Below are 23,911 nucleotides of genomic sequence, written 5' to 3' on the forward strand. Positions count from 1 at the left end.
CAGCACGATGCCGCTGGGTTAGCACGGCTAGCTCGTCCATCCCCCGGGGCTAGATCCCACGTTCCCAACAAGAATGGATGGAAGGACAGGTCCACGTCGTCACCTCCCAGCTCACATCCGAGAACCAGCACGTCGTCCTCACCTCCTCCTCCTCAGCTCGAGGGAAATCATCAAGCCCTACACTAGTTACAGGCTGCTAACAGCTAATTTAGCATGTAAACAATGCAGCCATGGTTACATGTAGGATCTCCAGACAAACACAGGAGAAAAGTAGTAGAAATATCACTGAAGCCACAAAAAGTTTGGTGTCCGTGACCGACAATGAACCATACAAGTGATGATCCACTCCAAATACAAAGATTACGAAAAAGAGACAAATAAAATACAAGAAACGGACAAAGACGAGAGAGCTGCTGCAAAAGGCAGCCATAGCCAACAGGGCAGCGCCTAGCAACTACTAGATAAAGGACAAAACAACTTGATAAGAATTCAGTTTTGTGCAGTGTGTTAACAGCCCAACAGTATCTAAAAGGAGAATGTCTTATTTTTGGAGATTTGGATGCTAGAGTCTTGTTTTTAGATTTTATGGTTATTAATCCAGACAGAGCTCCATGTACATGAGGCTGGGGAGAATCTTACTTTCCTGTGTTATGTAGTTCAAAGCTCTGCCCCCGACCTCACCCTAGTTATTCTCATACGGTTCCTTCATCAGTCAGAGAGGACGTACATTTTCACTTTGATGCTGAGAAAAGTACATAGTTATTCAGAATCCTCTGATTTGGTTTCAGCTGCTCTCTGAGTCATGAATTGACAACAGAAATCAGGTATGTATAAGCTTAATGAAGGCTTATTTTTGTGTTATATAACGTAGACTTTAGATCTATGGAGGTGGCTGATTAAAGGAAGGAGCTGCTGATATTTTCCATCAGCTCATCTGGTGCCTTTGGTTTTTCGGCAGTTCAAATTCAGATTGTAAAACTTGGCTGAATAACAACCTGAAGTTAATGAGGTCTGGGCTTGGAGCTTTAATCCATGGGATTCTTCCTGAGTGGGTCTGTGGATGGTGTCTGCATGCTAAAATGTGTCTTGTTCCTTTTCCCCAGCTCACAGCCAACAGATTTGCCCAGGAGACCATTGAGAGGAAGCCTGAAATCTTCAACAGCGAGGCCCCGACACTCACTCCTTACCTGACCTCAAGCTCAACCAGCAGTGCCGAAATTATGAGTAAGATGGAAAATGACAGGAAATAGAAATGTTGAGAGTGACAGAGATTAAGTGCTTCTCAATGTGCGCTGACAACCTGCAGGAACTTTCTGCTTCAGGTTCACGAGGTCTTAGGTTTTAACATGTTTTTATTTTCTGGACAGATTTGCCATCAGACTGCAGCGAGCTGTTCAACAGGGGGGAGGAGCTCAGTGGTGTTTACACCATCAGACCCAACAGATCAAAGCCCTTCATGGCCTTTTGTGACATGAGCAGAGGTACAAACATACAATATAACACAGGACTAAGATTCAAAAGCAAACTCTTGTGCCACCAAACCATTTAAAATATCTTTTACTTTATAAAAATCTGAAGTCCCAGATTTTAGTTTGTAGTTAAATCATACGCAAAAACCTGAGGTTGATGGAAATGAATTGACATCTCAGACACTGAGGCTGAACAAAAAAAACATGAAATCATCATTGCTAATCCTCTCAGAGAGTATGAAGGCAATTGAGGCCAGCACTGGGAATTACAGACTCCTGAATGATGAAAACAGATGAATAATCAGCAAAAACACAGTGTGAATGATGTACACATGCAGCTGTTGTGCAGCAGTAACTACACAAAACACAACACTTGTCTTAGTTTCAAATGTCTGGCATTGTGTTTAATCATGTCATAATCTTTCTTTCTTTTCCCGTTAAGGCTTTGGAGAGACAGTCATCCAGAGAAGAAAGGATGGTTCTGTGAGTTTTGATCAAACCTGGGACAAATATGAAAATGGGTTTGGAGATTTACAAGGTAAAAGATTTTTGCTCAAGACATTAAACTGTAATGACCATTTAACCACCACAACATCATTTATGGAGGAAATTACATTTTAATTGCCTGATCCTGATTACTCTTTCTGAAAGGAATGTGAAATAAAAAGAAAACCAAATCGTGATATTTATTTAAAAATTCAAAGTTACAGTTGACAGTTTTCTTCAGTTAGACTCGGTTGTAATTTTTAGCAAAACTTACTCAGTATATTAGCTTTGAAGATTCAAAGCCTTATTGGAGACACAATCAAACTGACATACAAACTTTGTGTATGTTTCATTGTCAGTGAAATTATCTTATCACTCAATACGAGCCACGTCCACTTTTTAAGTAGAGCCCAATCGATATGGGATTTTTGGGGCCGATGCCGATACAGGGGGCAAAAAAAGCCAATATCTGATATATCGACCGATATCCGTTTATCGGCTGGTATATATAATAAACTTGTTAATATACACAGGATATATACTGTATATAAACACAAATTATTATAATACTCATATGATTCAAGACAGATACAGAACACTATCAAATTAAAACAAGGAACTTTAATTATAAAACTGTCAACAGAAGAACTGTAGTGTTAACCAATGATACATCAGAACAAGCTGTAAATACAATAATAAATAAAGAAGTCAAACTGTAAACACCTTAAATAAATAAGTCAAACTTTAAACACAGTAAGTAAAAAAAAAAAAGTCAAACTGTTAACACGCAATGAGCAACTTACACAAAGTTAAAACACTGTGTTATAGTCTTACATTAGATAATGGTAGGCGTGTGATTTAACAGTAGCATTCATCTGTTTATTTCACAAAAAAACAACTAACATGACGTTACAATGATTAAGAAATACAATCTGCCAATGGAATTACAAAAATGTACTTGTTAAGCTAATCTCTCAATAAGAAAAACTAAACAACTCAATTTTTCTGAATACATTGACAGATTCAGGCATTCAGTCATTTAATATCTTAAAGTAAGACATATTCAGAAAAACTTTCATGTGAATATAGCTTAAATTGAGTCAGATAAGATGTTTTTATTAAAACAAGACATTAACACTTGCTTGGATTTCAGTTTTTGCTGTGCAACCTGTGCATGAGGAACTCAACTCTGTGACCCCCATTTAGTTTGACCTTCGTAGCTTCCTTAACAACATATGCAGCCTTCATTTGCTGTCATCTTTTTGTTTTATCTTTATCTCTTTCTATGTTTCATTGAAACTTAAGTCTGTGAAGATTGTCTCCACTTCTGGCTGAGGCTTGACACAAAATCCTTGAACTCCTGCTTCTGTCCCTCTGCAGGTGAGTTCTGGCTCGGCCTGAGGAAGATCCACTCTCTGGCTACAGATGGAAACTCTGTCCTTAACATCCAGCTGGAGGACTACAAACAGGACAGACACTTCTCTGAGTACAGTTTTCACCTTGATGGACCAGAGAGCAACTACAGCATTCACCTCACACACCTGTCAGGAGATCTCCCCGACCCCTTGAGCAACCACAGCGGCACCATGTTCTCCACCAAGGACAGAGACAACGACAGACAGCAGGACCCCAACTGTGCCCATAACCAGTCAGGTAATTAATTCAGTAAATTAATAAATGTCATCCATCAGCTGCGCTCAGCAGCAGCAGAAGGGGTTGGGTAATTACAGGCGCTGGACTGGGAAGAGGGGTGTGACTGTTCAAAATCTAATTTGTACCAAAAATAGAAGAAATCTGTAATACTTCAGAAAAATAAGAATCCAACGAAACCATGTGGATTAACCCAATATTTAATCTGTCTGCCAAATGACAGCAGCACTCACTAACAATGGATTAGATGTTACCTTGGAAACAACACACAACTCTACATTCTTTAACAAAAGCAAACTGAGGAACAGAAGCAGCTCATAGCTTCTTTCAGCCAATGTTAACTTTAGTATCAAAGTAGCTCAGTCAGATCGTTCTGCTTGTCACACTTTGAATTCCATTTAATGTGCCCACATCCTTCATAAACTCAATTTTAGAGCATTTCTCACCAGCAACTGGGGGAATGATGTGGTCAGTTGGTGAAATAAAAAAAATCTGATATTGCACAAAACAGTTGCTAAGAATATGTTTTGAGCTGTCTACTACACTGTAGAAAAGAAATTTAAAACAATTTTAAACCAAGTGACACAAAAATAGAGAGAAATCATTGATGTCAGCAGCATACTGACTTGTTCCGTACAACACAAACCAAGTTAAGAAACAAAACATTAAGGTTAATTATTTAACTCTTGTCATGAGACTACTTCAAGTTTAATTAGCTAAAAATGGCAGAAATGTCATATAAAATACTATGACACCAACAGAAATGCAAACTATTCTAATAAACATCTGATGTTGTTTCAACAAGTCTAAAACTCAACTTATGTATGTCACTGCTGCTAAAGCTGTTCTATAGCACTTCTACTCCACTTATTACTTACTGTAAAATCTGTTTTTGTGTGCGTCAGATTTACTTTCATTCAACAATGTTTAATGAAAAATAAAGGAACTGATAAAAATATTGTATTTTAGCATTAGCAGCAGCCTGAGACGGGGGAGTGTACCTCAAAAATAGTAATGTAAGCGTCACCTCTGTAAGAACCGCTTCTTTTGTTGACAGAGAGAATATCAGAAGTCCCCTCCCTCCTCCTTTCATAGGTCAATGAACAGGTGACGTTTAAGTGCTCAGTCATGTCCAAAAAGATGAACTCTTCAAACAGTGTCAATGGGCACTGTTTTTTAAAGAGACCAATCAATCTAACCACAAAACAAAGACAAAGGGTCAAAGTTTGTTTTTCATACTCATATAGCGTCAATGACTCACTCATTGATTTCTGAGTAGGTGGTCTGTGACCCAACAGTGCCCTTTGCTGATTGGAAATGATGACTCGAACTTACTGGAGATGAGGCAGGCATTAAGCCTCCTGGCAAACAGCTTCACTATGAACTCCTTTTAGCCAAACCTTTTGGTTTGGTTGTTTGGTTTACATAAAAGTAAAATAACTCTTTAGCTTTGAAATGATCAATACATAAAAGTTTTAAAAAGATTCAACCACCATCCAAACAAAGAGATAATCCGTTCAGGCTGAAACTTTTTGTTTTAGTTGAAAAACCATTATTATCTCCACCAAGGAGGTTATGTCTTTGGGAGAGTTTGTTTGTCTGAGAACAATATAACTCAAAAACTAACAAACGGATCATAATGAAATTTTCAGGAAGTGTTCAAAATGGGATAAGGAAGGAGTGATTAAATTCTGGAGGTGATCTGAATCAGCGTCTGGATCCAGGACTTTTTTAAAGGACTCTGTGTCATTATGAAATAGGGCTGTACCATACGTGTATATAACCCCACAATAAATGGTTTGATTGCTTTGCTAGAACAATACAAGACAAGATCACCATAATTTCTGGCGGATGTAAAAGTACGATCGAGATCCTGGCAATATTCTAGATACCAAGATCATGAATATGAAATATGTACTGGGTCATCATAGTTTTCAACACTGTCAGGTAACAAGTTATCGTACAAACCTGCAACTAACACCAAATTGTAGCAGACAGTCTGCTGAAAGGGAGTATAACGTTAAAGTAGGACTAAAATGTTGCATGACAATCATAATCTGCTTGGTGGAGGTCTGCGCTCTCTGAGTGCTTTGCTAGTAAATTTTTGTGAAAATGAACTCCTAACCTGAGCTCTAACAGAGTCTTCTTGGCCCATGAAAGAAGCCTAATGTAGACACTTGAGAAACTACATTCTTCAGCTCTTCCACACTGTCTTTGGCTCTGTTCGGTTATTATAGAATGAAAACTGATGGTTTTGTAATAATAAAGACTAATGAAATGTCTCTGTCAAACTTTACAGGGAGGTCTTTCGCTTTCCTTTCTTCCACTGCCACTGACAGCACCACTTATAATTTTTGTCATCTTGCAGGTGGATGGTGGTTCGCTGCCTGTGGGGATGCTAACCTGAATGGGAGGTATTTACACATGAGACCGAGGGGACGCTCTGAGCGAAGGAGAGGGGTTCAACATAGGTCAGGACAAAAACCTTCTGACTCTCTAAAACTCACGCAGATCTCTATTAACTCTGGAGCAGCACCCACTTCATCTTCGGGGACAGGTTTTGCTCACTCAACATAACTCTCCGGTTAAAACTGCTACAATGAACACAGCCTTCTGCAGGAGAGGCTCGATGACGCTTCCTGGAGGCAGCATTGGTTCACGATGACTTAAGGGGGGAGAAAGTTTTTGTTTCTGAGTGAGGGAAGGGGTTGAAACACAGAAGACACTGAAATAACATCTGCAGCTGTGAGTGTAAAAAAGATGGAGCCAAAGGATTGTGTCACATTGTGAATGTAGTGTCATATTCACTCATTATATCTGAGAGGTTAAACACAAACATTAAAGAAAAAAAAAAGTTTTTATGGGTCATATTGACTCCAAGCAGACAGCCATGGGTCAACATGTAGAGGTGGAAACTATTGAAGGAATCATGGGAAACATTATAGGGGTCAGTCACTGACATCAGGAACAGATTAAGATATTATAAGATAATTTTCCTTGTTCTAGTGGTCAAGAGGTGTAAATGTTTAAGACTACTGTTACAGATAGGACTCATCTTTATTTTGATAATTTATTTTTGGTAGAAATGCTTTGTTCTATCAACAAATAATGTCATTTCTTCTCTAATATGAATTAAACTCACAAAGTTAAGCATGTACATAAACTATTATAAAGTAAAAAAACAACAAAGTTAGATTTGTGAAGTCTGTGTTTATATTCCTTTTATTCATACACTGCATGACTAAACCATGGGATGAATTACTTTCCCCTTGCCTTTCTGGTATTGGTGAATTTGTTCAGTTGTTCAAATAAAGCCCTGTTTTTGAGTATTGACCAACATTTGTTTGCAGAGATGACCTTAATCAGGTTCAGACTGATCCTGATATGTCAACAGAGATTTGGTCCACAGTTAGCTTTGAACTTAAAGAATTAAGTTTGTTTTAGGCTGTTGAGAAATGACTAACACACAGCAATTCCTAAATTACCAAGTTAATTCTTCAGACTGGCAGAAGTTTATTCAAAGAAAAGCTAATTGATAAGGAAACATTTTTTTTTAAAGCCCCTGAACAAAACTTGATCAGACATTTTGGCAGGTCGGTAATCAGTTTGATGGTGTGTTTGTGGCTGTAGTCATAGCAAAATAGGAAACAACAATGAATTCTCCAATACTGATTTTCCCACTTTCTTGCTTGTAGTTCTTTTTTTCTTCACACTTTTTTTTATTTATCCAGAAACCTTTCTTCTGATCAGGATCAAGTAGAGTCCAGGTGGCATCTAAAATCATCGAAGATTAAAACTCCATCAAGAGAAAAACTTTCTGGACTGACGTGTTTTGAGTCATTGTAAATCATACAGCAGATAACATTGAAGTAGGGTAAGTTGAAATCAGAAAAAAAAACAATTGTAAAAAGCCATAAAAGTTTCATTTCATTTGATTTGTTTTTCAAATAGATTAAAAGAAAACAATCTAATCATATACCTCAACATTCTTGTCAGCCAGTAGGGCTACTGTACGGAATAGGCCAAGATGCTCTGTTTCTGCTGCATCAAAAATTATGCTACTAATCATCTCAACTTCTTACAGTTGTTGTCAACAATGCCTTAACACAGATTAATATGTTTTAGGGAATTGGAAATATTCCTAATGTACCCCATTGGTTTTGTTTTTATTTATAATCATTTTATTATTTTAATTCTTTTATGTTTCTCATTTTTAATTGTTGCCATCTCATTTTTTTCAGTTGTGAAACATGTTGGGCTGCATGCTCTTGTGTTTGAAAGGTGCTATATAAATAAAGTTGTGTTGAGCTGAGATACCAAAGATGTTCATTTGCCAAAGTGTTTCAACTATCGTTGTAACTGTCACAGTCAAAAAGCTCCACATCTGACAGACCTTTACACACACAGACACCCCCACACTCAGTCGTCTCTTAGCACTTTTCAACCTTTCTCTCCTCTATTGTCTTAATTTGATCAATCATTATTTTGTTGCTTTTTATCCTGTTGTCTCTGAGTGTCAATACTTCGATACGACTGTCTTTTTTAACATTTACAATAAAGTTTTATCCAACCCAGCCCTGATCACTTTGCAAAATGATGCACTTAAAAGTTGTAAACCTAAATTCTTCTTTACTGTGTTAGTAGTGTCTGTTATGAAACTCTAGAGGGCAGTGTTGTACTGTTTACTTTCCAGTTTGCTCCACGTATAATTAGATTTAACAAATTATGTTTGTTATGCAAACTGACACTTCCTTAAAACCACATCTATATACGGCATTTGCTTCCAAGGAGTCTCTAATTGCTCCCTTCACACACTCAGCTTCATTAAAAGGGTAAATATCATCTCCTGAAATAACACCGAGAGTGTGTGTGTGATGAGATATGCCATCCTTCCTTTTGCAAGTCATTACTCCTTGCACAGCTGCAGCCCTCACAGGCACAAGGATTACTCCTGTAACGTGTCAGTACTTCCTCCCCTCTCTCCTACATGCACGCACGCACACGCACACACACACACACACACACACACACACACACACACACACACACACACACACACACACACACACACACACACTCTTCTTTGTAACTGGGCCTGCAGCCTTGACAGTGATCTCTGTGCACATGTGTGAAGGACTGTCTTCAGTTACCCTCATCCCCACCCTGCCCCTGGTCACACAGTTTCAGAGGTTATTTTGGGCCTCAGAAGTACCCCTGTAACCCAGAGCTTCCAGTGAAATAATAGGAGGAGTCAAGATTTGCCCTCCCATAATGCCCCTGTGCCCCTTCCCCATGTCAACTGACGGGGATTTCCCTCCAAACAACACCGACTCTCCACGCTGTTGCATTAGTTCAATCTGTCATTTTGATACAATGGATAACAGTCCTCTGCAGGTACTGACCGTCCCCACAGCCCCGTACCCGGACCAGAGACCTGGCACCAATGGCCTGAGGAAGAAGGTCTATGTGTTCCAGTCCAGGAGGAACTACCTGCACAACTTCATCCAGAGTATCTTCTCCTCCATCGACCTGAGGGACCGGCAGGGGTCGACTGTGGTGGTGGGGGGAGACGGACGCTTCTTTAACCAAACAGCTATCGAGGTCATCGGGCAGATGGCAGCTGCCAATGGGGTCAGTGTCACCATGAGTGTGTGAGTGTGTTTGTTTGTTTGTGTGTGCATGCTGATCTGTGTGTGTTAGTGTTGAGAGTGGGTGTGTATGTGGGGTCATTAGCTCTCATGTCTTATAATTATCACATTGCTGTCATAGGTTGTCTCAGGGTTGTGCCGTGCCCGTGTGCAGCTGCAGCTTTTTTATACACCGTGAACATTACCCATAATTCTCTAACTTTTAATGACTTGTATTTAAAAAGTTAAGTCTCAATAAAAGTTTTATAAATATTATCCAAACCTAATGTTGATAAGAAACAACAAAAATGGCATTCTTATTATCAAGAAAGAAGTACAGGAAGGGCACTTTCATCCGTCAGTCAGTTTGTATTTTTCACAGTTTGATCCACGTTATCATTTGTTTGTGCAGTTTGTCTATTTTAGCTTTGTCTTGGAGGAGAATCTGAGCTGGTGTTTTTCTGCACTAAATCCCCCACTGAGGTCCACAACCACTGGGCAATTCAGTTTTGACTAACACTAGAGACAACTGACCAAGGTACTAAAATAACAGCAGGGTAGGCGACCACTAACAAGCTGAATGTTGTATAGACTCTTATAGCATTTGATTGTTGACGCTTTGAACCCTAAGGTACCCCATTTGTGGGACTTTGAGGTCGTCACACTGCAACAAAAGGCATAAAACAAAGTACTAATTGCACAAAAATAAAGTCATATTGTGCATCAGATTAAACAGGAGAAACTCAGCTACAAATGCTGTCAAGCCATACTTCAACTGAACTTTCTGTTTGAGTTATACTTGAATCTTTACTCTGAGCCAGCAACATAAATACCAATACTGACACCTCTGAACAATTTTCACAAGTGTTCCCTTTATTAAGACACCGGAAGGATTCAAATAGACCAGGAGTCCCCAGTGCAGTGCCCACTGGCACCTGGACTCCCCTAAGAACCACTAAATTCGCCAGTGAGGCATGTTCCAAAAAATAGCACTGGTCACAATAAAGCTCCTTCTGGAAATGTATACATATTTCTTACCATCATTGTTGGGAAAACCATCAATAATGATTGTGGAATAGTTAACACTGACATGTGAGCAGTGTCTGGACATAGTATTATTACTACTAATACTATGCTATTGTTATTGTTATTAAAAAATGATCCATAAAAATTTGTTGAGGTTTGTATCAAACAAGTGGCCCTTGGTGCCACTCATTTCTCTTGAGGTAGCCTTCAGCCTCAATAAGGTTGGTGAGTCTTGAAAGAGACCTTGTAGATGCAGATATTTACTCTTTTCAATTTGCCATTTTTCCAGCAGAGACCCCCAAAAGAGGCCAGGGCTTAAAGGGTTAAAAGAGAGCAAGAAAAACATTTACACAAGAGACCATCACTTACACATGTACAGCAATGTCAGTAACTGCAACAATACAAAGTGTTTTATATCAAAGGATGCATGAAAGCCAGCAATAACAGAAACTCCATTACAGGTATTTGAAACATGGATATAGTGTAACAATGCTGGATGTTGATGTTAAAATTGTGCAAATTTTCAAACCACTTTATTTTCATTTGCTGTAGAAATCTCTGGTCAGTTAAAAGACATTTGCTGAAATTATGAGGTCATTGAATAAGGATCTCTTACCTGGTTCATGACCCGTTTGAGGGGTGGGCCTCAAACACAAAGGCCTACTCGTAGCTCTGCCACAGACAGGCCTCCAGAGGGCTGGCCAATCAGAGTAAAGGGAGTTTGTGAAGCAGGAGGCCCTCTGTTTAAGTTCTTGCTTGTGTGAAGCTTTGGACAAAAAATATGCTGAACTGTAGAGAGAATTACAAAGAGCTCTCACAGACAGTTTCTGCATTTTCTAAAACCACAGTGAGAGAAAAATTGAGATTTTTTTTTTAGCCGAGAATCAAGTGAATCTATGAATCAAGTGAAGCTACAGTGAGGGTACAAGAGAGACAGTATAAAGCCTTAAAAAGTACAGTGTCTTTAATGAACACAACTGATAAAACCTCCTTTCAGAGGTTAGGGAATATGTTTTCCTGCTGTTAAAATTAAAAGATAGAAAATATTTGTGTTTTGTGTTGTGATTACTAAATGCTACCTCAGAGTTGCTTGCATGCTAATGGACTTGTAGTTTTCTTTTCTAGAAAGTATGATGCAACACAAAAAGTTATTTGTGGGGGTTTTTTTTCCACACGTATTCTAGTGTTTTATGAGGACAGATCTAGAAAGTTAACCCATACAGACAGGCAGGGAATCATTGTTAAGTCACGTAACAGCAATGGCTCAGATCTGTAAGATAAAAGAATAAATAATGTTTTTTTACAGGTCACTGCTGTAACTGCAGCTCCTGATATTGACTTTTTATAAATAATCTGTTAGGTTTTCTGCTCAGTTACCATCACTACTGATGGGCTCTCTGTACCTTTAAATCTTTGATGCTTTCCTGAACAGATTATATCCTGAGAAAGAGTTAAAATGCTTGCTTTTGATAGAACTTGCTGATGGTGAGTTTTAACAACCAAATTCAGAAGAACAACGTGTAGTCGAAGGTCCTTCTAGGAGGCAGCGTGACACAGCAAACATGATCTTTACTTTCCTCTCCTCCTCAACTCAGATAAATTAGGAAGCATAACGATGCTAGCCGACTCACACAGCCACCTGTTTGACATTTGCACAGGTGGGTCGTCTCATCATTGGACACCACGGGATAATGTCCACACCTGCCATCTCCTGTGTGATCAGGAAATACAAAGCCATCGGAGGCATCATCCTCACTGCCAGCCACAACCCCGGAGGACCTGATGGAGACTTTGGTATCAAGTTCAACACAGCAAACGGAGGTAACTGGAGAGGAGGAAGCATGCTGGGGCAGGGGCCAAGTGAAAAATAGTGTTACCAGAAAAGTTTGAAAGACATTTAATGAGACTGTAGGCTTCATTCAAATACAGCTCAGACACAAACCTGGAACAATGTCTCTGCACAGACATAAGGTGCAACAAAGTTGGGACAAATTGAAAAGATCACTGTGGTTTCTAAAAAATTAATCCTGAAGATGATAATCAGTGCTACATGAATGTGAAGGAGGTTTTATGCTCTGTCTATGCAACTATCGTTTGTTGTATCAGAAATTGTCTTCTGCTTGCAGGCCCGGCCAAAGAGGCCTTCACAAACAAGATTTTTCAGATCAGCAGGACCATTGAGGAGTTTGCCATCTGCCCAGGCCTGAGAGTGGATCTGACCACACTAGGCAAACAGACATTTGATCTGGAGAACAAGTTCAAACCCTTCACAGGTAAAAATGCTGCTTCAAAGAAAAGGAAAGGGAAGCACTGAGACAATTACATGTGAAGGCGGTAAGAGCAGAGTAAAGAGTCATTTTAGATTTTATAATTATGCATGAGAATGTGACTCATTTATCATTCATCATACCTATTTTTGTTTGATACAATGATATCATAGAGTAGAATAGGATGCTGCACAATATAATACTGTGTAAAATGGTGTAGTAGAACGAGGAACAATATATTTACTGATTTAATACTATATCACAAGATTCCATTAAGATGCATACAATATGACCTGAGACTGATATGTCATGAGGTTACCATACCTTTCGTCACCATGAAATGCCAAAGTGTTCAAAACAATGCAAAATGAATGTCACATTGAGTAATGCTACAGTGAGTCACGTTAAACTGAGTTATGATACATTGAGCTATGTTAATTTATGTCACATTAGCCTAACCTAACCTATACTAGCTTAATGTTACGTACTGTAACCTAGCATAACATAATTTCAATGTAACATTAAGTTATGTTAATATTTTTTACTTTAAGCTGTAAACTCCCATTACCTTATGCTTCATTATGTTGTTACGTGATGTTACCTAAGTTATGTTACGTTACTTTATATTGCCATTGACATCTGCTGCACATTGTACATTGTACATGTTACAAGTAATAAACATCTTAAATGAGGAAAAGTTAAAGAACTTCATTGAGCTTTTAAACAACCTTTCAGTATTATTACCATTCTGTAGTTGTTGTTCATTGTTCAGGCAGCTGAGCTTACTACAGAATACTTTTTAAGTTGGTTCAGTGAACAATAATGTATAACTATGTCTTCTTTGGTTCTTGTCCAGTTGAAATTGTGGACTCTGTAGAATCCTACGCCAACTTGATGAGGAACATTTTTGATTTTGCTGCTCTGAAGGATCTTCTGTCTGGTGAAAACCACATCAAGATACGACTTGATGCAATGCATGGAGGTGAGAGAACATATATCAATTTATCAAGAGCACATGTACAAATATTACCCTTTACTTCAAGATTGCAATGTACATTATAACTAATGTTACTGATGCAAGAAAAGAAAAATCATGTCTTATCAAGGACTATTTTAATTTTGACATAAAACTAGGTTTCCATCTTAGAAGTTTATTGTGAGCAGGTAAAGAGACAACAAAGTGAGTTGGTATTTATGTCTGTCATTCAAAGCTGCAGTTTCAAAAAAAAAAAAAATATATATATATATATATATATATATATGTATGTATATATATATATATATATATATATATATATATATATATATATATATATATATATATATATATATATATATATATATATATATATATATATATATATATATATATATATATAAAGGGTTAAATTAGTCTTTCAGTCACCAAAATAAAAACTAAATATCGCAACTTGTTTTAGTGAGTCAGTTCAAAGAGCTACCCATCAAAACTGATGCTCTCTGAATCCAACCCTTTTACCACATGGCATCGATGACTGGGTTGTTATTAAGAGCATATCCAAACACTGAAACTGACACTAATGGACAAAAAAATCCCTTCATTCATCTCTCCACACTCCTGACACACATACGCCACCATCTCAGCAACACATCAAAATAAAACTCAACATCAGATGCATACTTTTACTGAGGGCAAATCAGGTTTTTGCTAAGATGCAAAATATCTTGGGCTAGGGCTAGTTAAATTACTCCAAAACAGCAACATTATTCAGATTGCACTTAATTGCTGATTAAGACTGTTTAACATTCTGAAAACACCTTTTTTAAGTAGATACTTCTGCAAGAAGATGAAAGCTACTTTTACTTCTGCATGCAAAATCTGTTTCCACAACCAGCAGCAAGTGGGAATGGAAAAGCCAGGCTGCATTCTGGTAAAAGTTTAGCTACTAAAGTAGTATCATGATTTAAAACTGAGAGTATGGCCCTCTTCTAATGTTCTGGTTTTAAAAAAGAAAGGAAAAGAAATCAAAAATGGAAAACTTGTAGGAAAATATGCAACACAAACAATCACATCTGATATATCTGAGTGTTAATTGTAAAATTCCGTATTTAGCTTCAAAAGTCATCCCTATCAACTTTGCAGTCCTTTGTCTTCACCTGTGTTTACTCCTCAGTGGCTGGGCCATACGTGAGAAAGATACTCTGTGAGGAGCTTGGCTGTCCGGCTAACTCTGCCATAAACTGTGTCCCTTTGGAGGACTTTGGGGGTCAACACCCAGATCCTAACCTCACCTACGCCGCAGACCTGGTGGAAAGCATGAGAGACGGACAGTATGATTTTGGTGCTGCATTCGATGGTGATGGGGTGCGTTGACTAATAAATGTGATCTATCTTAAGATGCTCTGTACTAAAACTAAAACCAAAAAACAGTACAACACAATTAGCTGAATCCACGGGGCGTTTTAATGAGGATCCATCGGCCTTGACCTCTGACTTCTTCCTGTCTGCTTTCTAGGACCGTAACATGATCCTCGGGAAGCATGGCTTCTTCGTCACCCCTCCTGACTCTGTCGCAGTGATCGCTGACAACATTTTCTGCATCCCATATTTCCAGCACACAGGAGTGAGAGGCTTTGCACGCAGCATGCCCACAAGTGCAGCCCTGGACAGGTAGAAAAAAAAACCTTTGACAACCACTCAAAAACAACAAGCCAGCAATTTTTCAAGTTGAAGTTACTTCACTTAGATTCCTTTGAACACTCCTTCCTTTTATTTCCTGCAGAGTAGCCAAGGCAACAAAAATAGAGTTATATGAAACTCCCACTGGGTGGAAGTTCTTTGGGAACCTCATGGATGCTGGCCGACTTTCTCTGTGTGGAGAAGAGAGCTTTGGTACAGGTACAGTGCTTCCTCAGCAACTTATTAGATCAAACCACTTGAATTCAGCTGAAAAAGAGGGGGTGGAACAGAAGATTTTTAACTTTCATGTTTCTTTATGCTTTTACCTACTCTCAGGTGGAGACCATATTAGGGAGAAGGATGGGCTTTGGGCCGTGCTGGCATGGCTGTCCATCCTGGCCTACAGACGACAGAGTGTGGAGGATATTCTTAAGGACCACTGGATGAAATATGGAAGAAACTACTTCACCAGGTGATATGAGCACACACCTGTGTTGATAAGAATGTATGATTTTGGAGTTTGTAGTCCATCATCTATAAAATGCCATTATAAAAAGAAAAACAAAAAACAAAAAAGAAGGCAAAAAAGAGTATTTAAATCATATATAAGCAGAAGTGTTGCACATTACTTTGTTGATATAAATAGAATTCTTATGGGACTTGCTGAAAAACGAGCAGGGGACGACTGACATCTAGTGGAATATATACGCTATTACATTTTCCTGGAAAGCCCCTTATTGCACACTTAATTAACTTTTGGAGGAGCCCAATGATTGTTATGCAGTACTTTCTAAAATTCTTTTATTGCTCAATGTATGTTATGTCCATTGCATTAAAAAATAATTGGATAAAACAAAAGTACATATCCTGGGAAGAGTAAGATAAAAAAATCCTCTTGAAAGCTGTTATTATTCATCGAGTTAATGATTTGAAAAAGAAGAGGAAAAACTGAAACAAAAACAGATGTTATTTCCCCCCCAGATATGATTACGAGAGTATAGATATAGATGCAGCCTGTGAGATGATGGAGGACTTGGAGATCATGATCGCCGATAAGTCCTTTGTGAAGCAGAGATTTGCTGTTGAGGACAAAATCTACCAGGTGGAAAAAGCTGACAACTTTGAGTACACAGACCCAGTGGACAGCACTATCACCAGGAACCAGGTACATCACACACACTGAGATATGTTCCTCTTAGTATCTGGACTCACCTCAGTGCAGGAGGTAATCAGCTGTGTCTGCAAATTCTAAAAGCCTCAGATGGTCTGTTCTTGGCTGTTTTACTCTGCAGGGTCTACGGATAATCTTCTCCGATGGCTCTCGAATAATCTACAGACTCAGTGGAACGGGGAGAGAAGGGGCAACCGTTCGAATCTACATCGACAGCTATGAGAAAAAACAACTTTTTGAAGACACACAGGTACCAGGAAGAATTCTGAACATCACAAGAACAGTGCAGCAGAATTGTGATTTCACCCTGAACATCACAAGTCGATTATTATACCAAGTCAGATAACTTTTTGTACATAATGATAGTTTCTTTATCCCAAGACAGTAAGAAAATTTCTCAACCACTTCAGTTCTGTTAGATTTGTTTAATCCAGATAACAGCATAGGTACAGTTTATAAGATAAAAAATCTTCAGCCTTCAAGCTCTCTATGAAAACGACAAAGTATTATTTATAACTGGTTTTAGTGATGTGCCCCTTGACCCTGCGGTGTGGGGAATGATGAGCAGGAGGCCTGTTTCTTTAGGTCACTATTTAATCTCTGAACAGGAACAGAATAACTGCACTGAATACAGTTGGCGTTTTACTGTAGCTCACCCAGCCCACAGCAAGTAACCTTAACACTAGAGCAAGCCAGTGACTTATCATTGTACATCATATTATCTTTATATTGATATATTAGTGCCTATAAATTACAATAAACCAGCCAGGACTTTGGTCATCCCTTATAACATTAACTGCATTAAAATTTGAGTCCATAAAGTGAGAACTGGGTTTAGTACTTACTTCTTAACACATTTCTGTGCTATACAATACAGCAGATAGAGGGCGCCAAAGATGGAAGTGAAATAGCCATAGCAACCTCACAATATAGAAAATTGAATGATAAGGGTTATTAACTGTCACAGGTTGTGTATTGAACAAATAAGTGTTAAAAAAGAAAAACATAGGGTGCATTTATGTGAGTTCATTATACTTAAGATGTATAAAGATGCTTATTTGAATTTGACATGCCTTTTCATTCTTTGTATGTTTGTCTTATTGTGGGGGATAGGATAAATAGGATAGGAAAAGTCTCACATGTCAGGCTGTAAATTTTTGGAATAAATCATTAACAATCATTACAGTTCAGTAAAAACAAAGAAACTTAAACATCAATGAAAATATCTCTGGAGTAATGACACAATGATAGTATTGGTTTGTAAACAAATCAGTGCCAACCAGGTGTTTTTGTTTCTCACCATATTGTCCTCATTGTGTGCAGGTGATGCTTGCACCCCTGGCGACCATTGCTCTAAAGATTTCCCAGCTTCATCGCAGGACGGGTCGAAGAGGCCCATCAGTCATCACATGATTCCCCTCATATGTAATTCCATGTTGCTCAAGTAATGCTCTTTGTCTTTTTATTATTTTCTGATTTTTGTATAAAATGAGCTCCAGTTCCAAGTGTAGCTGTGTAACATGCAGTAGTCAGCATATCAGTCTAAATTATATACTTAGACATTCTCTGTGTTTTACATTAAACTGCTTTTTACTTTTTGTGTATGTATGGCTTGTGTGTGTTTCGTAAGCATCAGCAAATAGACTTCAAACTTCAGAGCTTGAAATTTTATCATTATTACCTTTTTTGAACTTCCACTCTCTTTTCCCCCATACATGACTTTAACCAAGGAGCCAAAAGCAAAGGTTTCAAGCTTTCCCAGTCAAGGCAAGATTATTACTACCTCTGAATGCTCTTTATTTTTATTTCTTTTCTTTTTTGCTTAGTTTTACATACTGTGCAAGCTCACAGTCAACTTTGTGCTTTTTGGAGAAAGGTGTACATCAGGCCTGTTCAGGGACATAAGAAAGAAAAGTACTGTTTCCACCAGAAGAAGGTTTCCTCACGCAACCTATGCTTATTTTCAAAGAAAAGAAGTGGGTGTTCCCTGCCATGAAGCCTCAAATTATTATGTAGCTCACCAACAAACCTTCATTCAGGGAAATTAAAACTCATCAGCGAATAAGCTGAACCTGAAGTTGCAGTTAAGTGTGAGTGCTGCTTCTTCAAGAGTAGACATAAAAAAATCTTAAAACACAAAAAGCCGCCAAGAAGAGCAAAAAGAGAACACAGTATTGTGCTACATCTCATGGTTCTGTAATATTTCCTCATGAGATTAAACATGATAATATTTTCACCTGCACCATCTTCTCTGCTACATTTAAAGCCAACTAGGTGTCATTATGAAAAGGATTTTTTTTTTTCAGCTTCGGTGCTTTGATTGTTTTTATCCAGACAGCAGCAGCATCAGAGGACTATAGCATCTGGTCCAGCTCTGTGATCACACATGCTCTTTGAAGTGCTGTGGCTGTCTGTGAGTTTCATTTCAATACTACACTGAACCTGAAGCCCAACAAGACAGAAAAACACAGAGTTTAGCACGGTTCATCCTCATCAAAGATCATCATGCTGTGGGTGGTTGCTTCACAAAAATGTTCAGAGTAAGTAATTCAATCACAGGTTGCATCACTGTGTGAAGAAAATAATCACAACCATTACTCAGACATCACACATTTTAGAAACTGTTGATGTTTTCAGTGAAGAGGAAATAACAAAGCCTGTGCAAAGGGCCAATTAAAATTTGCACAAACTTTTTTATGGCATTGATCATCATAAAAGAACTGATTTTGAAACTACAAACTATGAATCTTGTCCCATTGTGGCAATGGGCCCATAACAAGAACCCTAGGGAACATACAATTCTTTAGATGACATGTCAAAGTGTTCTGAGTTGAAATGAAGCTAAAAGCGCTGCTTTTGTATCACCTATGTTCCCTCCTTCAAAACTGTGTAAAAAGATGTAGTTTCTGCTGAACAACAGGTGGACGGATTGGATCTAAAGCCTGTCTGATCAATCTTAAACAGTGTAGTATGTAACGTACACATAAACTTTTTCTGATATATTTCTTAATTTTTGCAAGTAAAAAGTCATTTAAGTACAAAGAGGCTATGCCAGATGCTGGAGTAGAAAAGTACGATTGCAGTAAACTCTGCAGTGCATACCGTAGTAACTTCACGTCAGTACATTATCCTCTTAAATCATTACATCACTAATCTCTGATCTCTCAGTCACATAGTTTGGTGCTGCTGACGAGGGATTGCAGCGACCACGCGAGAAAAATAAATAAATAACATGACGATGAAAGTCGCTCAGTCTGTCCTAAAAATGGATGATGCAGATGAACGAGGTTTGGATCACCTGGCGGTGGTCACGTCAGAATAATAGTTGAGGTACTGTAGCTTTAAGAGGGTCACGTGACTATGAAGAAAGAAAACTTGATGGAGGAAGCAGGAAGTTCGTCTACCAAGAAGCAGTCTGAGCATAAACAAAACACAAAGAACACAATTACAAGACTTACAGAAATAACGACAAAAATATAACAATGGCCGGAATTAAAGGTATTTTATTTTATTCTGTCTTGAGTTGGTAGACTGATGAAACTGTTGAATCTTCGATAAGTAACGTAGACGTTAATCTTAAGCGCTTAATACTTTTGAAACTTCGTTAGCTTTGCTGTAAACACTACTCCACGATAATGTTCAAATATATAGACAGAGACAGAAAAATTTTAAAGATATGAACATTGGCTAGCAAAAGTCTACAGTCAGTTGTAGTCGGATATTTAGCTGTGTGTTTTCTTTTCACATTTACTGTTTTTAGTAATCATTACTTTGACGCAGCATACCCACGATTTTAATGCTAAGTGTTGATGTCAGAACAGTGGCTTATGTGTTTACTTTTTTGTCATACAGGGGCAAAGTTTCCCATCTTAATTGACTTAAAATTTCCTTTTTTATCTCTAGCACTGGTTGGCTTGTCCTTCAGTGGTGCGATTGGACTTACTTTTCTTCTGCTGGGTTGTGCACTGGAACAGTACGGGTAGGTATTTATGTGCGACATTAAATGAACAACATTAAATGTCAGCCCAGTGGGGCAGCAGTCAGGATTCTTGCTAAATTTTGTTCCAGTGAAATATTTGATTTCTGTTGCAGTTTTTGTTATGCTAAGAGACTTTTTAGAGATAAAAAAAGATGTTAGAGTCAGTGCATCAAGGACATAGACATCAAGTTCCCAATGTGAATGACACACTGCCCCTTTAATGCCTACTTGTTCCCAACCTCACACTCCTCTTTTTTAGTAGAGTCTTCCCATCATCAATCCAAGATGACTCATACTAGATGAGTTATTTTGTCAGACTCATTATATTTGTACTCTAAAAATATATGGCCCATTTTATTTTTATTTTTTATTATCAAACGTATGGTATTTAAATGGCACATTATGACATGTTACTTTTCTGTAAACCTTTGACTTGTTTTCTATGTCTAGCATACTGCAAACACTTTTTACTGCTATAAATAGTTGTTCCTCATCTTATTTTGTAGGGTATACTGGCCACTCTTTGTCCTGATTTTCTACGTTCTGAGTCCCATTCCGACTTTCATATCCAGACGGCTCAGTGATGACACTGACTCCTCCAGCAACGCCTGCAGAGAGCTGGCCTATTTCATAACAACTGGCATTGTGGTATCATCTTTTGGGCTTCCCATTGTGTTGGCCCGCACTAGCACAGTGAGTTCTCTCTGCCCCGTCAAAGTGTTTTGAAAGCTATTTTTCCCATACTGGCAACAAAGTCACAATCCTTGTGTTTGCTTTTGTTTGTAAAGATCTGTCTATACTGTGAAGATATATCAGATGTGAAGATATTTATTCTGCACACAGAAAGCATATAGAAGCTATGCATTTGTTTAGGCTGGGAGATTTAAGTGTAAATGTTCTCCTCCTACAGATCCAGTGGGGTGCCTGCGGTCTGGTATTAACAGCAAATGCTGTCATCTTCCTCACAATCTTCGGCTTCTTTGTTGTGTTTGGAAGTGGGGACGACTTCAGCTGGGAGCAGTGGTAGAGAGCTACTGGACATCATAAAAATAGTAGGACAGATAGATGGATTAGAGGATGGATATGTGGGGAGGTTGAGAGTATAATGGTTAGACTTCAGACTGAGGGGCACATTTGTCCTGTACGCCATGGGGGATGACCTTCGTGTTCAGGCCTCCAAATGTCAAATTTACTAAGTATGATTTCAGGACAATTATCAAATTAGGGGATATTAAGGTTGGAGACAACACAGTGTTCCCTATCAATGTGCCTTTTGTCTGGGACCAGAGAGACAATGATGCCTGTACCCCTCTTATGCAATTACCCATCATTATCCACCTTAACCTGTGTATTTTAGCTGTCCTTATTTCCACCCCCAAATCACCCCTCTTATTATAGCTGCCTGCTTGTTCTTCATGCATTAGTTATGCAATATCATTATCATAAAGGGATCCTAAAGAGTAACTCTGTTGTAACGCACACTGCCATGCTTTCTTTATTAACTGTCCTCATTGCTTAAGGAGGAAGAGCCTATAATGAATTCTGGCTTGATTATAATTTAGTACAGTTTGCTGTGTAAATGTTCAAACAGGGCAGGGCAGGTTTTGTTACTCCATGCTATCTGACAATTAGTTGTAGAACTTCTGATGAGGTAAAGATGTTTTTGCACAGAGGTGATGTGTTTGTTTCCATTTTGCTACAAAAAGTTTTAAATACTTCTTGTTCTTGTGCAATTGTTTACATTCTCACCAAAGATCATAGTGGAGTGCAAAACCGAAACATATTTACATTGAGATGTGGTTTTGATGGGTGGCTAGCAGCAACTTAGTCCTCAACAGCAAGTGGATATGTTGGAGAAATTGTCCTCAGAGAATATAAAAGCATTTGTGTTTCGTTATCTTTGACACTTTTTGTAATCCTACAGATTATAAAGAACGTCATACTATTGACACCAACAGGATATCAATTTGTGAGTTATTTTTATGTGTTAAATAATAAATGCAGTTTATATTTGTTTTTAAGCTTACTGAAGATAACTGTACCTGCAAAGCTATTCAGAAGTGCCTGTCATTCACAGAGTATAATTTGGCTAATTGAAGAGATTTGGTTTCAAGTCTTTTTATTTTTGTTTTTGAACTTTAAGAATCACCTATTTGTAAATCAACATCACACCCCCATGTTTGGTTTCATCAAGTGACTATTAATGTTTTTCTAAGATTTGTATGAGTCTCCTGAAGGAAACTATCAGAAATGGTCTGTAATTTTCTAACTTGAACTGCTTTACAAGGAAATGTTTCAATACTGTATGATCTAAACTGACATTTTTCAACAAGAATATCTTTTCTTTTGTTGTCACTCCCACACTAACACATCCTAGAGGGTTATTTTATACGCTCCTGACTGCATTTTGTTTCCCAACATTGATTAAAAGTCAGTGTGTAAACAGAAATACAGGCTCTGGCTGTGTTAATGCTGATGATGTGAGGGGACTGGGTGGAGAGCTTGATTTCACTTCCTTTCAGAGATGATGGACTCTGCATTCTAACAGACACCTGTTTATAATTTATACAGTAAAGCAGCAATACAGTGCAGCTGCCATTGCAAACCAATTTGAAGGACTCAACAAAATCTGGCAAATATGGAGAGTAGATGGATGAGTCTGGTTTTCAGGGTACAGTACAGTGCAATGGTTTTTGCTAGCTAACCTTGTTGGCATTACCGACGGAAAACAGGTGTGAACATGTTCAACAAGCAGCAAGCAATACATCTGTGCTTTTACTAGTGGTTTGTCATTTTTACTGAAAACATCTTTGCACCTGTCTGTTGTGCTCTTCCCTTCACACAAAAGCAGTATTGTGAATACAGATTGACAGGGTTGAATGATGGGAGCAAACAGCATGACCAAATAATGACAAAAACAAATATATCTATTCAGGGTTCAATTGGGCTGTGATAGAAAAACTGCCACACAGCTGTGTTGGTTCATTTTAATTTTTGTACATATGAATCAGGAGTGGACTATAGCTGCCTTTCCAATTTGCTTGTTTAACCGAATGCATTTCCTCTGCAATCAAACAAATACACTCTTGTGAGTAATATTTCAATGGAAAACATCTGTGCGCCCTGCCTCAGCTGATTGCATTTTTTCTGTTTGTATGAAGGCTAATATTTCTGAAAGCTGCAGAGTGAACAGCACTTCTAAGGGATTAAAATGACTGTATATATGCAAGACATAGCTCCTTTTTGAACTTAATATATATGTTGTATTGATTTGATTATTCAAAGCTTCAAAAGAGGATGTTTGTCCCTCAATTGGAAATGCAAAGAAAGTATCACCAGCAAGTTGAAACATCACCCAAATGGTTGATTACAATATAAATGCCCCCCTCTGACAAAGCTGAAAGAAAAACTACTCATGGTTAACGGTTGCATCATGGCAAGTGAAAAAGCCAATCAGATTCCCAAGGGTGGCCACAAAGACACATAGATGGACAAAAATACATATTCTTCTTGTGTTTTTTAAAGAATAGAGTTTATAATATATAACTTGCTGTTCTGTTACTTTATTTAGTCGAGA

At 38.2% G+C, this 23,911-nt stretch overlaps 3 protein-coding genes across 4 annotated transcripts in view; all 3 read left to right on the plus strand.

Moving 5' to 3' along the window:
• Window positions 1-6,583, plus strand: part of LOC141804928 (angiopoietin-related protein 3-like) — a 34,006-nt gene extending 27,423 nt beyond the window's left edge. For both annotated transcript variants that reach the window (XM_074689608.1, XM_074689607.1), the window contains 5 exons: window positions 1,104-1,224; window positions 1,368-1,481; window positions 1,912-2,007; window positions 3,336-3,608; window positions 5,974-6,583. In XM_074689608.1, coding sequence (XP_074545709.1) covers window positions 1,104-1,224; window positions 1,368-1,481; window positions 1,912-2,007; window positions 3,336-3,608; window positions 5,974-6,182 — 813 coding nt within the window. In that variant the 3' untranslated portion in view covers window positions 6,183-6,583. The remainder of the gene's footprint in view (window positions 1-1,103; window positions 1,225-1,367; window positions 1,482-1,911; window positions 2,008-3,335; window positions 3,609-5,973) is intronic.
• Window positions 6,584-8,978: 2,395 nt separating this feature from the next.
• LOC141804482 (phosphoglucomutase-1-like) lies at window positions 8,979-17,774 on the plus strand. Its single transcript, XM_074688929.1, has 11 exons — window positions 8,979-9,236; window positions 11,917-12,079; window positions 12,385-12,531; window positions 13,382-13,507; window positions 14,679-14,869; window positions 15,021-15,175; window positions 15,288-15,403; window positions 15,521-15,656; window positions 16,166-16,349; window positions 16,477-16,605; window positions 17,679-17,774. The coding sequence occupies exons 1-11, from the start codon at window positions 8,979-8,981 to the stop codon at window positions 17,766-17,768; spliced, it is 1,695 nt and encodes a 564-aa protein (XP_074545030.1). The 3' UTR covers window positions 17,769-17,774.
• A 1,950-nt stretch (window positions 17,775-19,724) lies between these two features.
• Window positions 19,725-22,751, plus strand: LOC141804357 (leptin receptor gene-related protein). Its single transcript, XM_074688742.1, has 4 exons — window positions 19,725-19,853; window positions 20,259-20,334; window positions 20,841-21,027; window positions 21,245-22,751. Exons 1-4 carry the CDS (start codon window positions 19,838-19,840, stop codon window positions 21,359-21,361), a joined length of 396 nt encoding a protein of 131 aa, XP_074544843.1. The 5' UTR covers window positions 19,725-19,837; the 3' UTR covers window positions 21,362-22,751.
• The last annotated feature ends 1,160 nt before the right edge of the window (window positions 22,752-23,911 follow it).

The sequence above is a fragment of the Halichoeres trimaculatus genome, unplaced genomic scaffold (assembly GCF_033239565.1).
Source record: "Halichoeres trimaculatus isolate MK-OKI-2021-1 unplaced genomic scaffold, fHalTri1.1 fHalTri1_scaffold_15, whole genome shotgun sequence".
NCBI classification, from domain to species: Eukaryota; Metazoa; Chordata; class Actinopteri; order Labriformes; family Labridae; genus Halichoeres; species Halichoeres trimaculatus.

Coding starts and splice junctions, on each gene's coding strand:
- LOC141804482 (XM_074688929.1), top strand. CDS start 8,979: ATGGATAACAGTCCTCTGCAGGTACTGACCGTCCCCACAGCCCCGTAC. Junction 15,176..15,287: donor ACAAGTGCAGCCCTGGACAG/GTAGAAAAAAAA, acceptor TATTTCCTGCAG/AGTAGCCAAGGCAACAAAAA. Junction 16,606..17,678: donor AACTTTTTGAAGACACACAG/GTACCAGGAAGA, acceptor CATTGTGTGCAG/GTGATGCTTGCACCCCTGGC.
- LOC141804357 (XM_074688742.1), top strand. Junction 20,335..20,840: donor TGTGCACTGGAACAGTACGG/GTAGGTATTTAT, acceptor CTTATTTTGTAG/GGTATACTGGCCACTCTTTG. Junction 21,028..21,244: donor TGTTGGCCCGCACTAGCACA/GTGAGTTCTCTC, acceptor CTCCTCCTACAG/ATCCAGTGGGGTGCCTGCGG.